The sequence below is a fragment of the Asterias amurensis genome, chromosome 3, assembly GCF_032118995.1.
Source record: "Asterias amurensis chromosome 3, ASM3211899v1".
In the NCBI taxonomy this organism is placed as follows: domain Eukaryota; kingdom Metazoa; phylum Echinodermata; class Asteroidea; order Forcipulatida; family Asteriidae; genus Asterias; species Asterias amurensis.
The window spans coordinates 9035118-9056114 of NC_092650.1; the positions used below are offsets into that span (position 1 = coordinate 9035118).

General features: G+C 38.3%; 1 protein-coding gene across 2 annotated transcripts in view; it reads right to left on the reverse strand.

Annotated features, from left to right (window-relative positions):
• LOC139934830 (cytochrome c1, heme protein, mitochondrial-like) overlaps positions 1–20242 on the reverse strand; it is a 39220-nt gene extending 18978 nt beyond the window's left edge. Inside the window, exon 1 of one of the 2 annotated variants that reach the window (XM_071929233.1) lies at positions 20084–20242. In XM_071929233.1, coding sequence (XP_071785334.1) covers positions 20084–20098 — 15 coding nt within the window. In that variant the 5' untranslated portion in view covers positions 20099–20242. Of the gene's footprint in view, positions 1–14391; positions 14525–20083 lie in introns of those variants that run through there. The other variant, XM_071929232.1, reaches the window with a different exon arrangement.
• Positions 20243–20997: the final 755 nt, after the last annotated feature.

Genomic DNA, 20997 nt, shown 5'->3' on the forward strand with positions numbered 1-20997 from the left:
GTCAAGGTCAGCGTTTGAGTCAATGAAATAAGTGTTGTTAAAAATGCAAAGATTTTTTTTCTCGATGTGTATTATGGTAATTTAGCATCAAAAGGGTTGTTGCTCGAACAACTAACAATTAAAGGAACACGTTCCCTTATGAGGCGCCAAGTGTAAACTTATTATTTAACGCAACTATTTACAACTATCTCACCAAGTCAACTTACAGAAACTAAGAAGTTGGCTTAACAGCCTGAACACGCGTTGAGATGTGTGTGTATCAAACCTTGTGCACACTATGAGAGCACTCTATTTCCTAGTCTTTATATTGCTTTTTAACTTTACGTTTGCGGGCTAAAACTAAATGTAATGCTGTAATGCCCCTTTAAATGATGTTTGACCAGGCAAAGATATAAAGTAGGTTCCAACGGTTACAAAATATTAGTATGATTACCCTGTGCTTAGCCCGCTCATGGGGGTTCCATTGTTTGTGATTAAACTTACATCATTATCATTATGTTTGACAACTTGGACCGAGCACCTCTGGGTCAAAAGATGTTTAGGAGTTTTCTTAACTTTACAAAATTATGATGTCACTTAATCATTGCTTCGTCCTTCGGATGGGACAAAAAAGCCGTTGGTCCCATGTGTTATGTAACGCATATAAAAGAAACCCAGTGTACTTATCGAAAAGAGAAGGATTTCGCCCCGGTGTTCCCGGTCCGATCGGCAGCAAAATTGCGCCACAGCACCTTGTAAAGCATTACATGGTGCTACCAGAGTATTAGTATGATTAGCCCGTGCTTAGCCCACTCATGGGGGTTCCATTGTTTGTGATTAAATTTACTTCATTATCATTATGTCTGACAACTTGGACCGAGCACCTCTGGGTCAAAAGAATTACGGATTTATTTTAAACACATGTGATAACACGGCGAAACGCGCGAATACGAGGGTGGGTTTTCCCGTTATTTTCTCCAGGCTAAATTTTCACAGGTGTTATTTGATATAGAAGTTGTGATACACGAAGTGTGGGCCTTGGGCAATACTGTTTACCGAAAGGGTCAATGGCTTTAAGTCATGTTTGACGCCTTGGATCGGGCACCACTAGGGCAGGAGATGTTAAGGAGGTTCCAAACGACACATAATTAGTATGCTTAGCCCGATCGTGGGTTCCAGTATTTTCTTATTTTATGTAAATAACATTACATGCGTTAAAGGAACACGTTGTCTTGGATCGGACGAGTTGGTCTATAAAAAGTGTTTGTAACCGTTTGTTATAAAATACATAATGGTTGGAAAGATGTTGTAAAAGTAGAATAAAATGATCCACACAAATTTGCCTCGAAATTGCGTGGTTTTCCTTTTACTTTGCGAACTAACACGGTCGGCCATTTTTGGGAGTCATAAAAAACAGGATCTATGGAAAAGCTGAAAATAAAAACCATGTCGAAATATACCATTGTTATTCAATAGAGACGTATTGTAGTCACTTTGGTTGGGGAGTGAGGAAACTAGTAAAACACACACATAAATCACAGTGCTGGCTGGGACATAATGTTATGCACCTGGCAAATCTATGCATGGATATTCTTTAGAAGGTTTTGTTTGTTTGAATAGATTCACATGGTTCGTTGAATATAAGGGGGTTGGTTGTGGCGACAACAACCTTTTTATCCTTTTGACAACCATCATATAATAATGTAACTTCACGGCTCATGGTTGCACTTTGGTATTGTCACTTTTCAACTCGGCTAGAGCTACGTGCTGTCTGGTACCTTCCATACATACATTTTGTTGTGAAGATTTTAATTGTGTAAAGGCTTATAGTTTGATGAATAATATGACGAAAACAAACTTTTATCCGTTTGAACTGAATTCATGATTTATTGTCTCAATCTTCTCACGTAGTTATTTAGTAGGGTCAAAACCTATTTTGCAAGTACATGTACACCATGTAGTGTTAGTTGGACGCAGTTTGCTAACAGCCATTAACCTCTTTTAAATAAAATCAGTAAATTAATAATTTTGCTTGTTACATAAAATAAAATTGAAGAGGATGCCTGAATTGACTAATACAATCGGAGTTGGACGAGGTGTAGACTTGATTCAAGTCTTAGATTGTGGTTATTCTTCTGCATCCCAGGCACAAAAAACGCCCCACATTATTAGCGATCACGCGGGCCCTAACTCGCAATCTCAATTTGCAACGTGTGCAGGCTTTGTATAAGTAAACTTCTTAATTAGTTACTGTAAGTCGACTTGGTGAGATAAATTATGTCAGTAAGTCGACTTACCATTTTATCTAAGTCGACTTGGTGAGATAAATTATGTTGTTAAGTCAACTGATAGTTTTGAATAAGTCGACTTAGCAAAATAATATGTCGGTTAGTAACTGGTTCCACGAAATAAGTCGTCTTGATGAGATAGCGTATGTCGGTAACTCAATATGTTGGATGGCACTCCTGGAGCTCCGTAGGTGACCTTTTGCCAGTCAAAACTTATTCAAGAACGGTTGACGTTATCATGACGTAACTTAAGCGGTTTCCTCTCCTAATAAATACCTATCTACATGTATGTGTGAAGTTTCAAGTTCATACGGGTTTGGGAAAGGTGCTTTTGTTAGCGGACAAGGTATTTTTGAGTTGGCCGAACAAACTTAAAAATACACTAGACTTAAGTTTTTGTCATAACAAAAACAAGGTGTTCGGCGTCCGGGAGTACAAAAATACACCCTGGTGGACAATTATCAAAGGAAAAACCCATGAAAATAGGCCTTTTCAAAGCATTTTACATGCACTTCCGGTTTAGAAAGGTCAAAAGGTCAAGAGAAGGTCACCAACATATCCATTTTTGTGAAGTACGTAAAGCCCTTTCATATGATGTGTAGATTGTTAAAATAGCTCTTGTGGTTGAGGAAATCGGAACTGATGAATAATCACGACTAGAGAAGAGACTAACTAACCGGAAGGGAAATGTTTGTTAAAAACGCCTTGAAAATAGACTTTGTACGTAAAGCCCTTTCATATGATGTATAGATTGTCAAAATAGCTTTTGTGGTTGAGGACATAGGAACTTATGAATAATGACGACTGGAGAAGAGACTAACTAAACGAAAGGGAATGTTTATTGAAAACGCCTTGAAAACAGACTATAAACAAAGCTGATATAATATTTTTAAAAAGAAGTTAAAAAAAAACAAAAAAAAACAAACAAACAACAACATCAACAACTGGTTTAGCGGGTTTCCCATCCAAGTACTGACTGGGCCCGATGTTGCTTAACTTCACTGATCGGACGAGAACCGGTGTGATCAACGCAGTACGGTAGTAGTCAAAACAAAAAATGTATTTTTGACGAAAATACTCAAAAAATCTGATTTGAACCAGAAGACAGGGTAAAAATGGGGTCATGTCTGCGAGGCCTTTACAGAGTTTTTAACGACCTTTTCGATTATGTATCGATTGTAAGAATCCATCACGTGGATCAAAAATAATGATTTTTTGAAATAATAAATTTTGAATTTTTATAACTCAAGAATGAATGACGTCATCATGACCTAACTAACACATTATTCCACTCCTAATGCATATCTAACTATGTGCGAAGTTTCAAGTTCATATGAGTTTGGGAAGTGTGCTTTTGTTCAAGGACAAGGGACGAAGAGAAGAAGATGAAAATCTGGATTGTTTTATTTATTTGTTTGTACTAAGAAGATTCAGAAGAAGAAGAAGAAGAAGAAGTATCAACTAGATTTGTAGAAACAAACACTAGGTGTTCGGCTATTGTTGGGTCAGTGTTTGAATAAATGAAACAAGTATTGTTAATAGCTTGTCAAATTACAAAGAAATCAAAACCAAAACAGTTTTCTCGATGTGTAATAATTTTATGGAAAAAGCATCAAAAAGTGTACATTTCAACCTAAAAGCCTTTAAATAATGCCTTTTCAAAGCATTTTACAGGTTCTTCCAGTTTAAAAAGGTCAAAAAGTCGAGAGAAGGTCACCAACATACCCATTTTTGTGGAATATGTGAGGCCCTTTCATATGATGTATAGATTGTCAAAATAGCTTTTGTGTTTGAGGAAACGTGAACTGATGAATAATGGCGACTGGAGAAGAGTCTAACTAACCAGAAGGGAAATGTTTGTTGAAAACGCCTTGAAAACAGACTACGTACGTAAAGCCCTTTCATATGATGTATAGATTGTCAAAATAGCTTGTGTGGTTGAGGACATAGGAACTTATGCATAATGACTGGAGAAGAGACTAACTAACCGAAAGGGAAATGTTTGTTGAAAACACCTCGAAAACAGACTACGTACGTAAAGCCCTTTCATATGATGTATAGATTGTCAAAATAGCTTGTGTGGTTGAGGATATAGGAGCTTATGCATAATGACGATTGGAGAAGAGACTAACTAACCGGGAGGGAAATCTTTGTTGAAAACGCCTTGAAAACAGACTAAAGCGAAGCTATTTATAGGAGAAAAAAAATTAAATACAAAAATAAATAGTACAAATAAATAGTCGCCAAGTGGTCTCCCATCCAAATACTGACTGGGCCCAATTTTGCTTAACTTTAGTGACCGGTGTAATCAGCGCAGTATGGTCGTAGATAAAACCAAGTAATTACTTTTGAAGAAACTGACATTATGTTGAGAACGCCTCGAACGCAGACTAAAACGATCAACACGTGGTGCAGAGCGTGACTATGCTCCTCAATGCATCGCATACTTACACGTGGTGACCGCAATGCACCGCATGCTTACACGTGGTGACAAAGTACATGTACATGTAATTGTAAAATCTTTACGCGCAATCAATGGGGGAATTTTGTAGTTCTTTATACATGAATTTTAAAATTTTCAACCTCGATTTTGAACCAGAAGACAAGATCAAAAAGGGGTCATGTCTGTGAGGCGTTTACGGAGTTTTTATTGCCCTTTCCGATGATGTATTGATTGTAAAAATCCCTCATGTAGATCAAAAGTTATGATTTTTTGAAATAATAATCTTTGAATTAGTGTATCTCGTCAACTGATGACGTCATCGTGACGTAACAACTATTGCGTCATCTACTGGTTATTGTCTACCTGTGTGCAAAGTTTCAACTTAATGCAAGCTTCGCATCTATGCTTTTTCTTGCGGACAATCGACAGCGAGAAGAATAAGAAAAAAAAAACAAAAAACGAACAAAATCAAAGAGTTGTTCGGGCTCTTGCCCGAACATCCAATAAAAAAAAAAATTAAAAAAAATAAGAGGTGTTCCGGGCTGTTGGCCCGAACACCTAATAAGACTTGTAATGCACACATATCCACCCTGCTGGGTGTTCAAGGCGCAGTAAAACCAAAAACAAAACACAACACAAAGAAAAACAGACACAACAAAATTAGTCATTGAAAACCTGTGACATAAGAAAAGTTTTGAGAAGAGACTTGAATTTTGCAGTACAGAGACAAGATCGAAGATTAAGTGGTAGAGAGTTCCAGATGCGTGGCACGGCTGAAGAAAAAGACCCGTCACCCCGAGAACCTGATCGAAGATTCCTTGATGGAGTGTAAACTTGAAGCAGTTCAGAAATATAGTGGGGAGCCTTGCCATTAAGAGCTTTGTGGACAATCAATGCGCATCAGCTTGAAGATGATTCGTTGAGAGATAGGGAGCCAGTGTAGTTGTTTCAGAATGGGGGTGATAGAACAGGATTTTCTAGACAGTGTCACAATGCGGGCAGCAGTATTTTGGAGCCGTTGAAGTCGGGAAATCTATTTGTTAGGAAGACTGTAGAGAAGAGCATTGCCGTTGTCAAGACGAGAAATAACAAATGCGTGAATGACCTTTTCAGTGGCACTTTTGTCTAAGTACTTGCGAATCTTACCTATATTCCTGATGTGATATGATGATAAACGAACAATGTTGTTGATGTGTGGCTGAAGTGTCATTGATGAATAAAAAATAACCCCCAAGTTCCGAGCTTTCAGCAAGGGAGCTATCCGAGCATCACCGATGGAGATGTATGGCACTGAAACCTTATTTAACTGTTGACGTGACCCAAATAGAAGGAACTGTCTTATCATCATTTAACTTCAGGAAGTTTTGTTGTGTCCAACGTCGATTCTCTTGGATGCAGTTCTCAAGTCTTGCAATAGATGCATTGGCGTTTTCTTGAGAAGATTTAAACGTGATGTATAGCTGAGTGTCGTCTGCATACACATGGTCATTCTGGAGCCGAGAGAGAAGGATGTTGTGATCAACAGTGTCAAAAGCGGCACTCAAGTCTAGCAGGACTAGTGCTGTAAGGTTACCATTGTCCATTGCAGAGAGAATATCGTTGCTCATACGGACTAGTGCAGCCTCGGTTCCATTGAAAGGCTTGTATGCTGACTGGAACAGGTCGGACAGGTTGAAAGTATGAATGTGATCAGAAATAAGTGATGAAACTACTCGTTCGATGACTTTTCCAAGATATTTTAAGTTTGCAACGGGTCTGTAGTTTTTGAATATCTCCTTGTCCAGGTTTGGTTTCTTGATGAGCGGCCTGATGTAGGAAACTTTGAGGCTATCGGGGAAACAACCGGAACTAAGAGATTTGTTTTGCACTTTAACAAAACATTTGAACACAAGAATGGTGTGTTGACAACACAAATGCCCCCCTGAAATAGGAGTTGCTAAACCAAGTCCTTTTTTAGTTATGGTTTTAGCCAAAATGAGCTTAATATTTGAGGGGGTCCAAAATCAATATGCTTCTAGGGGATCCCATGACCAATCCACAAACCCAAGTTTGGAGTTGATATGCCTAGTCCTTCTTGAGATATCGCTCGGACAACATTTCTTTTGTTTTAGCCATAACGAGCTTAATATTTATCTGAGGGGTCCAAAATAAATAGGCTTCTAGGGGATCCCATGACCAATCCACAAACCAAGTTTGGAGTTGAGATATCGCTCGGACAAGGATGATGTCCACACACACACACACACACACACACGCACGCACACACGGAAGGACAAGGCAAACACTATATGCCCCTTCGGCTGGCTTCGCCGGCGGGGCATAAAAGTCAACTGTTTAATATATGCACAAGAGTCATGCATCTAAATCACTTTCAAACTGTTGAAAAATTTGTATTTTTAACTGTAAAAAAGGTGTTTTTTACCCCGAATTTAGTAGCAAACGGATATATTCACCATGTTGTCTTTCGACGTACTTGGACGATTCTATTACACCGCAGGGGGATGGGTAATTTCTGAGGGCTTAGTTGTACTTTTTTTTTTTTGGTTTTAGCTGCTGTTTTTTTTCTTTCTTGTTAGTAACTAAGCCGACACTCTGGAATTCAAAGTTTAAAGGGGAGGTTTAAATATAATATTTTTTAAAACTCTATGGGGACTATGAGAGGCACATAAAATGGTAAATAATCATCTTGCAAATTGTATCACCCCTGCGGTGTAATGGAATCGTCCAAGTACGTCGAAAAACAACATAGCGGATATTTCCGTTCGTTACTAAGTTCGGTGTAAAAAACTCTTTTTGTACACTTTTCACAATTTTTTCAACAGTTTGAAAGTGGTTTGGGTGCATATGACTCTTGTGCATATATTTAATGGTTGACTTATGTTCAACTAATGTTCTGTGAAAGTGCATTTAAAAAACTGTTGTCGTGAGTTGGTCATGAGGGGTCAGTATTTAGTGTGACCCAATAATTCAACCTTATACCTACGAGAGCGAGTTTCCCAGTTTTGCAAGTGCATGCACGAGTGGAGGTGTTCGAGATTGTACCGCTTGATTTTCAAGACAAGCGGTTCCAAGCGCACTCGCTATTAAAACGCACAGAAAACAGGGGGGGGCCCGAATACCCACAATTCAAACCACAGCGCGCACGTGTGTACACGATGGTGCGCAATCTTCAAATTGCTCGATACACAATTGGAACTGCCTATTCTGCATAGCGCAAGTTATAAATTGCACACAAAATTGTTGCGCAAATTTGTTGATTGCGCTCGACAGATGAGTGACAGCCGATGCGTGTTTTGCTGCAAAATCTTAATCAACGATCGCAATCACGATCGCGGCTAATTAAATTGAGCAAATATCAACAGATGAGCTTTGTCGTAAGGGAGACCTCACAGATTGTGGCATTGAAAGGTTGGAATGTCTGCAAATATCAACATCATACGAAGGCGGGGGAGGGGTAGGTGGCTTCATTATTTGATTCTCCACCAAATAAACAAAATACATGTTGAAATGGACATTGACGTAACATGACGTACCTCTATGCACCTCTTAAAGATTTTTTGACTGACCACTATTGGATTTTGACGTACCCACCATCATCTTTTTTTAGAGTAAAGGCGCAGACTTGACGCACCCTCCCCACAGTGGGTCTTAGTTACAATTGAGGTGTATTATTTTTAATATAATACACTTATTTTGACTTATTTAGTTATAAATTAATTGGTTGGTTCGAATCGAACTCTACTCAATTCTTTGTTCAACCCCAAAAATCATTTCAAAATTTACCCAGTCAGTTTCCCTTGTGGTTTATATTGATATCTGAAACAAAAAGTCGCATCCCCTTAAGGTGATCCCCTGACTGCCGCTTCCCAGGTTGTATCGTAACTTGGGTGTGATCCCTGGCTACACGGCAGTAAAGGGTTGTATGGCTTCTGACTGGCACCCCCGAACAAAGATATTGACAAAATAGGGACACAGCCAATATAGGGCTAGATAGCTCAGTTGGTAGAGCGCCGGCACGTTAATCCGGAGGTTGTTGGTTCAAATCCCACTCTAGTCAATTCTTTGTTCAACCCCAAAAATCAAATTAAAAAAGGTTCAAAATAATGTTAATTAAATGCTTTGTCCTGCAGGGTTCGAAATTAGCGGTCGCCAAATGCGAGTGAAAATAGCGGCGGGCAACTGAAAACCCTTTCTCGGCGAAAAAAACTATTCGAATATCCGGTTAATTTCGGATGGTTGGCCGGCGGTATCCGAATAACAAAATTTCACTATTCGCCCAGCACTAGACAAAATAGGGACACCACCAATATAGGGCTAGATAGCTCAGTTTGTAGAGCGCCGGCACGTTAATCCAGAGGTCGTTGGTTCGAATCCCACTCTAGTCAATTCTTTGTTCAACCCCAAAAATCATTTCAAAATTTACCCAGTCTGTTTCCCTTGTGGTTTATATTGATATCTGAAACAAAAAGTTGCATCCCCTTAGGGTGATCCCCTGACTGCAGCTTCCCAGGTTGTATCGTAATTTGGGTGTGATCCCTGGCTACACGGCAGTTAACGGTTGTATGGCTTCTGACTGGCACCCCGAACAAAGATATTGACAAAATAGGGACACCGCCAATATAGGGCTAGATAGCTCAGTTGGTAGAGCGCCGGCACGTTAATCCAGAGGTTGTTGGTTCGAATCCCACTCTAGTCAATTCTTTGTTCAACCCCAAAAATCAAATTAAAAAAGGTTAAAAATAATGTTAATTAAATGCTTTGTCCTGCAGGGTTCGAAATTAGCGGTCGCCAAATGCGAGTGAAAATAGCGGCGGGCAACTGAAAACCCTTTCTCGGCGAAAAAAACTATTCGAATATCCGGTTAATTTCGGATAGTTGACCGGCGGTATCCGAATAACAAAATTTCACTATTCGCCCAGCACTAGACAAAATAGGGACACCGCCAATATAGGGCTAGATAGCTCAGTTTGTAGAGCGCCGGCACGTTAATCCAGAGGTCGTTGGTTCGAATCCCACTCTAGTCAATTCTTTGTTCAACCCCAAAAATCATTTCAAAATTTACCCAGTCTGTTTCCCTTGTGGTTTATATTGATATCTGAAACAAAAAGTCGCATCCCCTTAAGGTGATCCCCTGACTGTAGCTTCCCAGGTTGTATCGTAATTTGGGTGTGATCCCTGGCTACACGGCAGTAAACAGTTGTATGGCTTCTGACTGGCACCCCCGAACAAAGATATTGACAACATAGGGACACAGCCAATATAGGGCTAGATAGCTCAGTTGGTAGAGCACCGGCACGTTAATCCGGAGGTCGTTGGTTCGAATCCCACTCTAGTCAATTCTTTGTTCAACCCCAAAATCAAATTACAAAAGGTTAAAAATAATGTTAATTAAATGCTTTGTCCTGCAGGAGTCGAAATTAGCGGTCGCCAAATGCGAGTGAAAATAGCGGCGGGCAACTGAAAACCCTTTCTCACTAGCCCGCCAGGCGAGTCAAATAATTATTTCTTTTCACATATAAATTGAGGGTTCAGTGGCAAAATCCCACAGAAAACTTTTCTTAAAGCTTTTAAATTAGTAAGTTTGACAATTCTAGATACTTGCTAGATTTAATTTTAATTAGTTTAATTTAAACACGTACAATCAATTGAAAACATGATGCACAAACCACATGGTGCCGAGTGTCCTCACAGTCTACGCGGTCGCCCACTGGTACATACAAAACACACACAGACGTCCAAAGTCCATTCTCTAAAGTCCAAACACACATCGGTGTATGGGTAAAAACCAAAAATTATTATTCATTATCCCCGATGCAAATTTAACATCTATTATATCATTGCGGTACCCGCTGCCAAAACATAGGATTCGAACTGCCTCTAGCTACCGGGCAACCTCGGTAGTCTAGTTGGTAAGACACTGCTCTAGAATCGCCGGGGGTCGTGGGTTCGAATCCCACCCGAGTAACATGCCTGTGATATTTTTTCACAGGACTCGGGGGAAGTACTGGGTATACAGTGCTAACACACATCGGTGTATGGGTAAAAACCAAAAATTAATATTCTTTATCCCCGATGCAAATTTAACATCTATTAAAAGTCCATTCTGACCAACACTCTGCACGCTGTGATCGGCCGTTGATGGCTGTTGATAATTTCATATTCATGATGTTCTTGACTAGACTTCAATGTAGCCCCACTTGTGTGGCCAAGGATAGCTGAATCCTTAGCCACACGTCCACCCCATTTCCTCATGCAGCTAAGGAATAAAAAAATTCTGGCGCGCTATCTACGAGCCACCCGGCATTATAAACCGGCTGAATGTGTTCACATGACTCTTAGCTTGCTTTGTGTGTATTGAAAAGTGAAACAAATAAAATTGGAAAAAGAAATTTTTAATGATAAACTTTGCTACCTTTCGCCGACTCTAATTTCATCGTTTCGTGCACGGCGCAGCCATCTTGGAATATGCGAATCAACATGACATCATCGGCCTGCCGAGCTGTGGGCCCGTGAGGGCGCGAATACAAATCAACGGCTGTTTTATGTGAATCAAGCTTGTGTACTTTTTCGTGAACTACGTAGCACGTGCGCACAAAAAGTACACAAGCTTAATTCACATAAAACAGGAAGTTTAGTTAGGAAAAAAAAAAAAAAATTGACGGACCAGTAAAAAACCTGGCGGACCAGTGAAAAATCAAGCCAACTGGTCCTGCTGGCCAGTTTAAAAAAAAGTTAAGGGCAACCCCTGTTGTCCCAACTGTACCAATGACTGTCCCAACTATAGTTGAGACCATCTCTATCAAATAAACTATTATAAAATAAATTTGGTCTATCCCTACTACAGTTGGGACAGTCATTACTATAGTTGGGACTGGGGGTCCCAACTAGAGTAAAGATTATCCCAACTGTACCAATGACTGTCCCAACAACAGTTGAGTCAATCTCTATCAAATAAAATATTATAAAATAAATTTGGTCTAGGGGGGCCTATCCCTACGTACTACTAGTAAACCTACAGTTGGGACAGTCACTACTACAGTTGGGACTGGGGGTCCCAACTAGAGTAACGACTGTCCCATCTTCTACGTGTATGAGGAGACGATCCCTACCACTCAGCTAAAATATTATCAACCCGGGCCTATCCCACAGACTACACTGAGTTGGGACAGTCAACCCATTGGTACAGTTTGGGACGGCAGTCTGCTGATGCAGAAAAATAACCGCAGTCTCAGACTTGAAATCAAGGCTACACAGTTTGGACCCGACCATGCCAACAGTACAGTAATCCACGCATGTACTGTTGATCAGAGCTCTATGTAAAATCCCAACTAAGCTTGGGCGATATCGATTTATTTTATTCACGATATATCGCCGACAATATATCACGATATTCGATATAATCGCGATTAATGAAATTTGACATCATCAGTCTTCAAACTCCAAGTGAAAGTTGTAGAAGAGACAGTCATAGCTTAAGAGAGGTGTTCTAATGACCTATTCTTCTGGTTTTACTCTCAACCCATTGGTACAGTTTGGGACGGCAGTCTGCTGATGCAGAAAAATAACCGCAGTCTCAGACTTCAAATCAAGGCTACACAGTTTGGACCCGACCATGCCAACAGTACAGTAATCCACGCATGTACTGTTGATCAGAGCTCTATGTGAAATCCCAACTAAGCTTGGGCGATATCGATTTATTTTATTCATGATATATCGCCGACAATATATCACGATATTCGATATAATCGCGATTAATGAAATTTGACATCATCAGTCTTCAAACTCCAAGTGAAAGTTGTAGAAGAGACAGTCATAGCTTAAGAGAGGTGTTCTAATGACCTATTCTTCTGGTTTTACTCCAAACCTATGGGGTGCAAGATGTCTCAGCTAGCAAATACATCGCGATATTTAATCGATATTGCGATATATCGCGATTATCGCGATTATCGCGATATATCGATATTTCGATTACAACCAAATCCATCCGATATCAAAATCGTTTCCAAATTAATATCGCGATATTCGATAATATCGTGATATCGCCCAAGCTTAATCCCAACTACAGTTGGGACGCCCCAACTTAAACACTCAAGTTGGGACGGAACATACACGTTCACGAACGGAGTAAAGAATTGTCGCACGTTGTGTATTAAATGACTGCAGACTGTGCACAACCAATAAACTGGACAACTTTTGCCAACAGAGGGCGTTGCGGGGCAAAGTTCATTGAATTATTTATCGATGTACGTTGTTGACTGATCGTTGATTCATGAAGATTTTGTTGCAAACGGAGTTCAAAACATGTTCAAATCAACCGACCCCCTGCCCTAACCACGAAGTCATTAATAAAGTTGTTGTTGATGGAAAAGGAATAGTTTAAGGTAAAAGTTCAGGTATCCTCTGCTTACCAGTTATCACGCTATTATGCCTTTTTCTTTGAATTGGGAAAAAAATAATGATGCCATATATCAACCGATGCCCTAATTATCTTCATTTGTTAATACGAAGTATGCAAACATGTATTAAAACTTGATGGACATTGAAATGTTCACACCACACACCGATCTTGGATGACTTCAACTGGCCCCATTTGTTTTGAGTTTTTCCTGTTTTCACGGCAAACGAGAAAGTATGGTTTCCCGGTGAAGCCATACATGGAAGAAACATCTGCAGTGACTACAAGTGTTCTTTGAGACTCTGTGTATGACTGTATAGCCAGCAGTTCCCTTCATTTTATTCAAAATATTTTTTTATTAAATTTTTTAAATTACCATGGTAACTTGCAAAAAATAAAAAATAAAAAAAAAAATATAAAAAGTGTGAATAATTACTGGCTTCAAAATCTGATTTCTATTTATTTTTTTTTCTATTTTTTTTCTTAATATTTATAATAAAGCGTATAAATAAACAGTGATAATTTAATCAACAAGCTGATGCTTAAATTTTAATATAAATAATAGTATTGATAAGAGGGTTACAAAATAAAAGGAAAAGTTTCCGTATGGCGCCACCACTTTTTCATTCGAAATAAAATAATATAGTATCTAATTTACCTGATTGATATATCCCTTTTTGAAAAAATGAGTGAAAAAGTGGTGGCGCCATACGGAAAGTTATCCAAATAAAAATCTCCAAAAATATTAGAAAATGATATAAGGCACAGGCTTCTTTAAGCCTCGGTATTTTTTTCAAGAATGCTCAGCAAAACATTCAGTCACATGATTTTGATCATCATGAATTAGGAATTGAAATAGCGTTTGATGAAACTTTTTCGGTGGACAAATATTTTTATATGGCCTCAACATTATGACATATTTGTGTACCTTGTAGAAATGCCTAAAATACCAAACTTTTTGCATTTACAAGTGCAAATGACCAGTGGAGCCTTACGTGTTTCTAAGTTTTGGTCAAAGAAGAGGAGACTCTTTGCTTGGCGAATAAAACCACACAATTTTTATCTTGGGACTGTTTACATCACGCACAGAGAGGTAAAAGATTTGCCACGATATTAGGGACACCTCGAAAACAGGACCTCCTACGATAATGAAAATACCTGCGGGCGATCGAGAATTGAAAAAAAAAGTTAAGGGAAACCCCATGCGCAGCCCTTCGGTTCGGGTGAAAAGACAAGCATACACAATATTTGCCCCTTTTCCAAGAAATAATGCGTACAATTATTACCTTCAAGCACAATGTAACGCCATTTTGCCGGGCATGCCGGAGTAATTTTGGTGCCTTCCATAACGCCGCCGTCGCCATCTTGCTTGCGTAAGTTTTAAACAGAAAGTAGTAGAATCGATTCGTTGTGATACGTGTGTGTGTACTGTGGCGGCGGATTTACGGTATCGATACGACCTTTGGTATCGACTTATTTCTTTTTCGCGAAGTTGGTTCATTTCAGATGAGGGCGCTATTTCTTTATAAATAGCCGATTTGTGTGTGTGGGTGTGTGTGTGTATGTTATTGGATCTCCTCCCTGGATACCGCATCAAACCTCGTCAAATTTACACGGAAGAAAGACGCTGACTTCGTCTTGACACTCATCTATTTTTGAACAAAATCCGTTGAAAATTTACGCATTTATGAGCAAAAAACACCAAAATTGGTGGGGTTTTGCGCGCCGTTTTAAAGCCATTGGACCCTTTCGGTTCAGAAAAAAAAAAAAGTTCACAGATTTACAAATAACTTACAGGGTTTACAGAAGGCAATGGTGAAAGACTTCTCTTGAAATATTATTCCATGAAATGCTTTACCTTTTGAGAAAACAGCAAAACAATATAAATTCTCGTTAACGAGAATTACGGATTTATTTTAAACACATGTCATGACACGGCGAAACGCACGGAAACAAGGGTGGGTTTTTCCGTTGTTTTCTCCCGACTCCGATGAACGATTGAGCCTAAATTTTCACAGGTTTGTTATTTGATATAGAAGTTGTGGTACACAAAGTGTGGGCCTTGGGCAACACTGTTTACCGAAAGGGTCCAATGGCTTTAACTATTGCTATGGGCAGAGGGAAGGGGACGGTGGAACGGCACCTTTTATTAAACTTTTGCTACGGGACGGGATCATGGAGATCGGAGGCGGGCTTTAGAGCACGTGGGACAGGGAGCGGGCGGGGGGACGGCACCTATCACGCAGCTCCATTTTTTCAGGATACATGCATCCGTCCTCAAGCAAACTGAATAGAACACGCCATACATTAAAAGTTCACACATGGGGACATTCATTTTTATGTTAAAACTCGCGACATCTACACCTCTTTTGTTACCCCCTCCCCCCCTCCACAAACACACGACTTCTTTGGTAGTAAAACATGCCTTGAAAGTTTACGCATTTTGGACAATCATTGCACAAGACAAATTATTTTTAAGCTTTGGTTAACAAAATTAATTCGACTGAAAAATAACACAAAACGGGAAAAACAGGACGATAAAATAAATGATCAGGACGCAGGATGAAAACAAAATTACGGGGCTGGGGAAATAATACGGGAAAGGAAAACAGAAAAGGGACTATTAAATGATACGGGACAGGAACAAAAATAAACTGAACGGGAAAAAATAAACGAAACAGAGTACAACCAAGGACAGGGTAATTGGTATTGTGACGTCACTCTTTGCTTAGCAATTAAGATTGATACAAAGTTAAGCTCAATCTAAGTGCTTTGTGAAACTGCGCGAAAGTCGGTTTCCCGCTAGTATATATAACTAAGTTGATTAATGTCATGTCTTTTAATTGCTATGGTCTCAGAAGTGGGTTGCATTCTATAAGCAGCTTTATTGACAATAACAATTGTGATGTAATTTTCCTTTCGGAGCACTGATTGCGTGTAAATGAGCTATTTGATATATTATGACTACTTTCAAATGAAAGGGTTTCAATTTTTTTTAAACTGGCACGGACCATGAAGTTATAACCTCTAGTCGCCCTTATGGTGGTGTTATTTTTTATGCAAACTGAAATCTATCGGAGCACTGATTGCGTGTAAATGAGCTATTTGATATATTATGACTACTTTCAAATGAAAGGGTTTCAATTTTTTTTAAACTGGCACGGACCATGAAGTTATAACCTCTAGTCGCCCTTATGGTGGTGTTATTTTTTATGCAAACTGAAATCTAGTTTCACTTTTAAAAACATGTGTATTGACAGCATGAGAATTAGTGGCATTCATATCTTGCCTCAAGGTAAAATCATGATGACTATCTTTGGAGTCTACCTCCCTTACAATGGGGATCATGAGCAAATTCAGCATTATGCCGAGACTTGTGATCTTAAGGCCCTGTCACACCATGGCGTTTGGGGTAAGTTGGGGTTACGTCGTTTACGTTAAGAGCACGCTGGGAAACGCTGTTAAAATTTTGAACACGTCGAGCCCGCGAAATATTTTTGGGCATGTTCAAAATTTCTCGGCATAGAGTAAGGACAGTGGTTCATGGTACGTTAGACATACGTTGAAATACGTTGATATATGGAAACGTTTTCCCGGATTTGTCTCATAAAAGAATTGACCACACAAACGATACGAACTCCAACACAACGCTGTGTGCATGCAGCGGTCACGGGCCACTGACTTCATTGGGCGGGTAGTTCCATTATTTGAATGGGTGCATTAACTTAGACACAATGGGGGGATAGGCACAGTACATAATACTACGGAGACAAACACTGTTTTTTGATGCGCAGCTAGCTAGAACAGTTACTTTTAGACTTACTTACTGAATGAAACTATAAACCACACGATACATTTTCAAACGGTCACATATAAGTTAATAAAAAAGTACTAAACTGATTTTTTGATCAAACTGGACTGGTTGCATGATGGTTTTAGCGTGTTTTTGTAGACGATTTGCGATTAATAAAGATAAATAGTGAACTTAACTCATATATTTTGACCCTTTTAATGATCGTTTAGTGAAACAGAAAGCATTAGATTCAACACTCTTGGCAGCACGCGACTATGGCGTGTCAAACGTTGCATTATTCGATAATGTACAATGTATGTGCGATGTTTCTCATATATGCGATAATTGTCACATATGTGCGATATTCATTTGATGTATGCAATAAATGTAATATATATGCAACAAATTGTAATATATGTGCGATAATTTGCAATATATGTGCGATAATTTGCAATATATATGCGATAATTTTTAATATATGTTTAATAATTTTGTAGTATATTATATGCGATCATTTGTATGCGATGTTTTGTGACGATATACATATGCGATAATTTAATATACATGTGCGCGATGTTCGTTCGTATGTGCGAAAACGGAATTGTGGGATGTAGTATGGCTTCCTGTCCACTTGATTCCCGTATCCGTAATGTGTTGGATCGGGCCAGACTATCTTGCACCAATTGTATAGTATGGTTCCTATGGTTCAATGAGATGGGCGTAGGGTTTAACCTGGGCCCAATTTCATAGAGCTGCTTAAGCACAGAATTTTGCTTAAGCAAAAAATTCATTACTTCGTAAAATCAGATTACCGGCCAAGACTCCACTCAATTGTTATGCTAAGTAAACAACAGCTAAATACTAGTCATAAGCAATGTATATGGCATGAAATTCTGGCCAGTAACATGTGTAAAATAAGCGAGCTATTTTCGTGCTTAAGCAAATTTTTTGCTTAAGCAGCTCTATGAAATTGGCCCCTGGATAGGACATCGCGTCCAAACGCAGGCCGCGCGCGTACTTTTTGAAACGGGTGAAGACCGTTCGTCACACGAAATGCGTTGTACACTTTTAAACGGAGTTGCTGCAAACAGGGAGAAGTTTTCGTCCTTTTAATTGTCATTTTGGGGATTTAAAATTTTGGAATCGGATCAAACAAACTAAAAATGGTGTGCAGGTGTGCGCGGCTGTTAATCGCCGGAGGAGGGAAAACTGAGTCGGCAAATGGATTGTCTTTCCATAAAAGTAAGTTTATATAGGCCTTTGCATTTTTTTTAATGATTCATATTATTATTATATCTAACGTTACAATTTAAACTAGCATTCATTAAAATATTTATTAAAGGTCAAGTATTTGTTATGAGAGAAACCTCCAGGATATAGAGGAAAGTTAATATAACTGGCGGAACATTGATATAATTGTATCTACATTGAATTGCGCATTTAACTTAGTGTTAAACGTTGAAAGAGTTGAGTGAACAAACACTCACGCGAAGGAAAAATTAATTTGAATATTACTTTCAGTGAGTAATTTTAACAGCTGATTTGAGGTTTGGATTGAAGTCAAAACGATACCAAAAAGTAAAGTGTATGGACAAATAGTATTTCATGCAAGCCAGTGTTTAAATTGTAGAACAGTTAAAGTTAGTAAATTACCGAGCTATATCTGAAACACTCATGATTGATTATCTTTAATTGTTGTTGTCAATAAAATTTAAAAGTTGTTGTGCTGTAAAAATTCAACTGTGTCTTGTTTGCAAAATCATTTTTCATATTTTTGGAATCTTAGTCACCACATTTATAGTTATGTCAGCCGCGAGCAAAAGGTGAGGTGACACCCTTCGTTAAGACAAACATTTTCTTTTTATTGCAGAATCAATAGTAGTTGACCAATTTAGCCAGCTCAAAAATTGATACGTCCAGTCTATCTTCCTTCAAGATTCTGGAATAAGAAAGCAAATTTTTGTCTTAACGAAGGGTACAAATTCTTTTCAAATTTTGTTTAAGTCCACCGTCTATGTAATTGGGCGGAATGTACATTGACAATGGCGTCAGAATAACTGTGGTTAATTAACCACTAGTTAGTGAACCAAATTAGCCAGCTCCAAAATTTGTTACGCCCACTATATTAGTCTTGAAAGTTCTGGATTACAAATTAAATGTTTTGTTTTAAAGAAGGGTATAAATTATTTTCAAGTTATGGTTTTGTATTTAAACAGTGAAGATTTTTTGACATATTAAAAAATGCAAAAAATAAAAAAAAAGATTTTTGCCTTTTTTTTGCGGGTCATTTTTTGACGTTTTGTTAATGTTTTTCACTTTTTATAAATTATTTTTCAATCATGTAAAGCTATGAAATTGACATATTATTAACAATTTCTAAATTATGCTAATATTGCAGAATTCGTTCAAATAAAACAGATCTTCACCTTCAGATTTGAGCAAAATGCAACATTTTGTCACCTCCCTGTACTGTATGTGTTCTATTAATTTTTGGTTTTTCCGTATGTGTTCTATTATCCGAATACGCGGCTGGCTATTTCGGAAATATGCTGCTCGAGTCTCGTACCCTGACCATCAGTTAAACCCTACGCCCATCTCATTGAACCATAGGAACCATACTATACCGTCCACAGTATAGTCTGGCCCGATCTAAAACATTACGGATACGGGGATTAAGTGGACAGGAAGCCATTAAGACCTTTCCTTTGTTGATAAACAAACCGCCTTGGTTGGCATGGTCGGCCAAATGTTAGTAAAACATTCAACCGTATTAACAGATGTTTTAACAAAATTCAACACTTTCTGCAAACTTTCAATTAAACAAAATACCTCTTATAATTAGTTGTTTTATTTTAAACAAAATCAACAAATTTGGTTAAATTTTTACCAAAAATTGCGATATTTTCTTGATTTGCACTTACGGCTTTCCATAGTTTTCCAATCTGGGTTGGCAAAAACTCGGGCTGTGACGTTGCAAAAGAAAGGTCTATATAAGAACGAACATCGCACATGTATATCAAATTATCGCATATGTATTTCGTCACAAAACATCGCATACAAATGATCGCATCGTAGCGTCAAACGTTATCGACCCTCATATGTTTTCGGTCCCCAACTTTGATTCCCGTTTACCGCGAGATTGTGCAAGCTGCACCGGTGACAGAAGCTATATGCAGTTTACTCACAGTCTGTATTTTCATCAGGCTAAATCATGCTGAGAGAAAAGTTTCCTGTCGTTGGTTATGCTCAAACATTTATAAAATGAATGATTTTTGGTACTAATCACTAGTGCATTATTATGCCAACATTCAAATGACTCAAAGAAACATCATCCGACCTCAAAAGTTCAAAACAAAATTACTATCTGCTAGATTGAGTTTCATTCTGCTTTAGTCACTAGATGGATCACGTGAGGTGGTTACTATTTGGGATTCTATGGTGTGCCAAAATGGAGAAAATATTAAAATATTTTAAGTGAAAATGACCCAATTTTTTTTTTTTTTGATTTACTGAATACTGTAATAAATTCCGATAAGCGTAATAAATATTAAGTCTACATTAAAGAGAAAATATCATAGATTGGTTTCTTATCTTCTGAAACCAAACAGCACTGGTCTGAAATGGGGGAAAACAGATTGTTATGAAGTGTGTGTGTTTCAAGGGGGGTGGGGTATTTTACTTTCATGCCTTATGATATCTCTGGATTTTAATATAGTAGCCAAAATGCGTTAGGACAAAAATGCAATTAAATTTGTTAACTAGTAATTGAATAATATTTTTGATTTATTTTGCACACCATACTAGCTTCTAAATATTCAATAAAATACCAACCAATGAAAGGTGTGAAAACATGTGATGTTGCTCCTATGCCGTGCATGCACAAGCACTGTTAATGGCGGACTGTCTCTCACAACGTAAAACCAAAACTTGAAAAATTTCAACACACCATGAAGTGTAAGTGTTATTGTTAAAAAATTGGATAGATGATTTGAAAAAAAATTTAGTTTTTGAACAATTTTCCTGTTATCCTACTGAAAACACATGACACCAGGATATAATATACTACAAAATTATCAAACATATATTGCAAATTATCGCA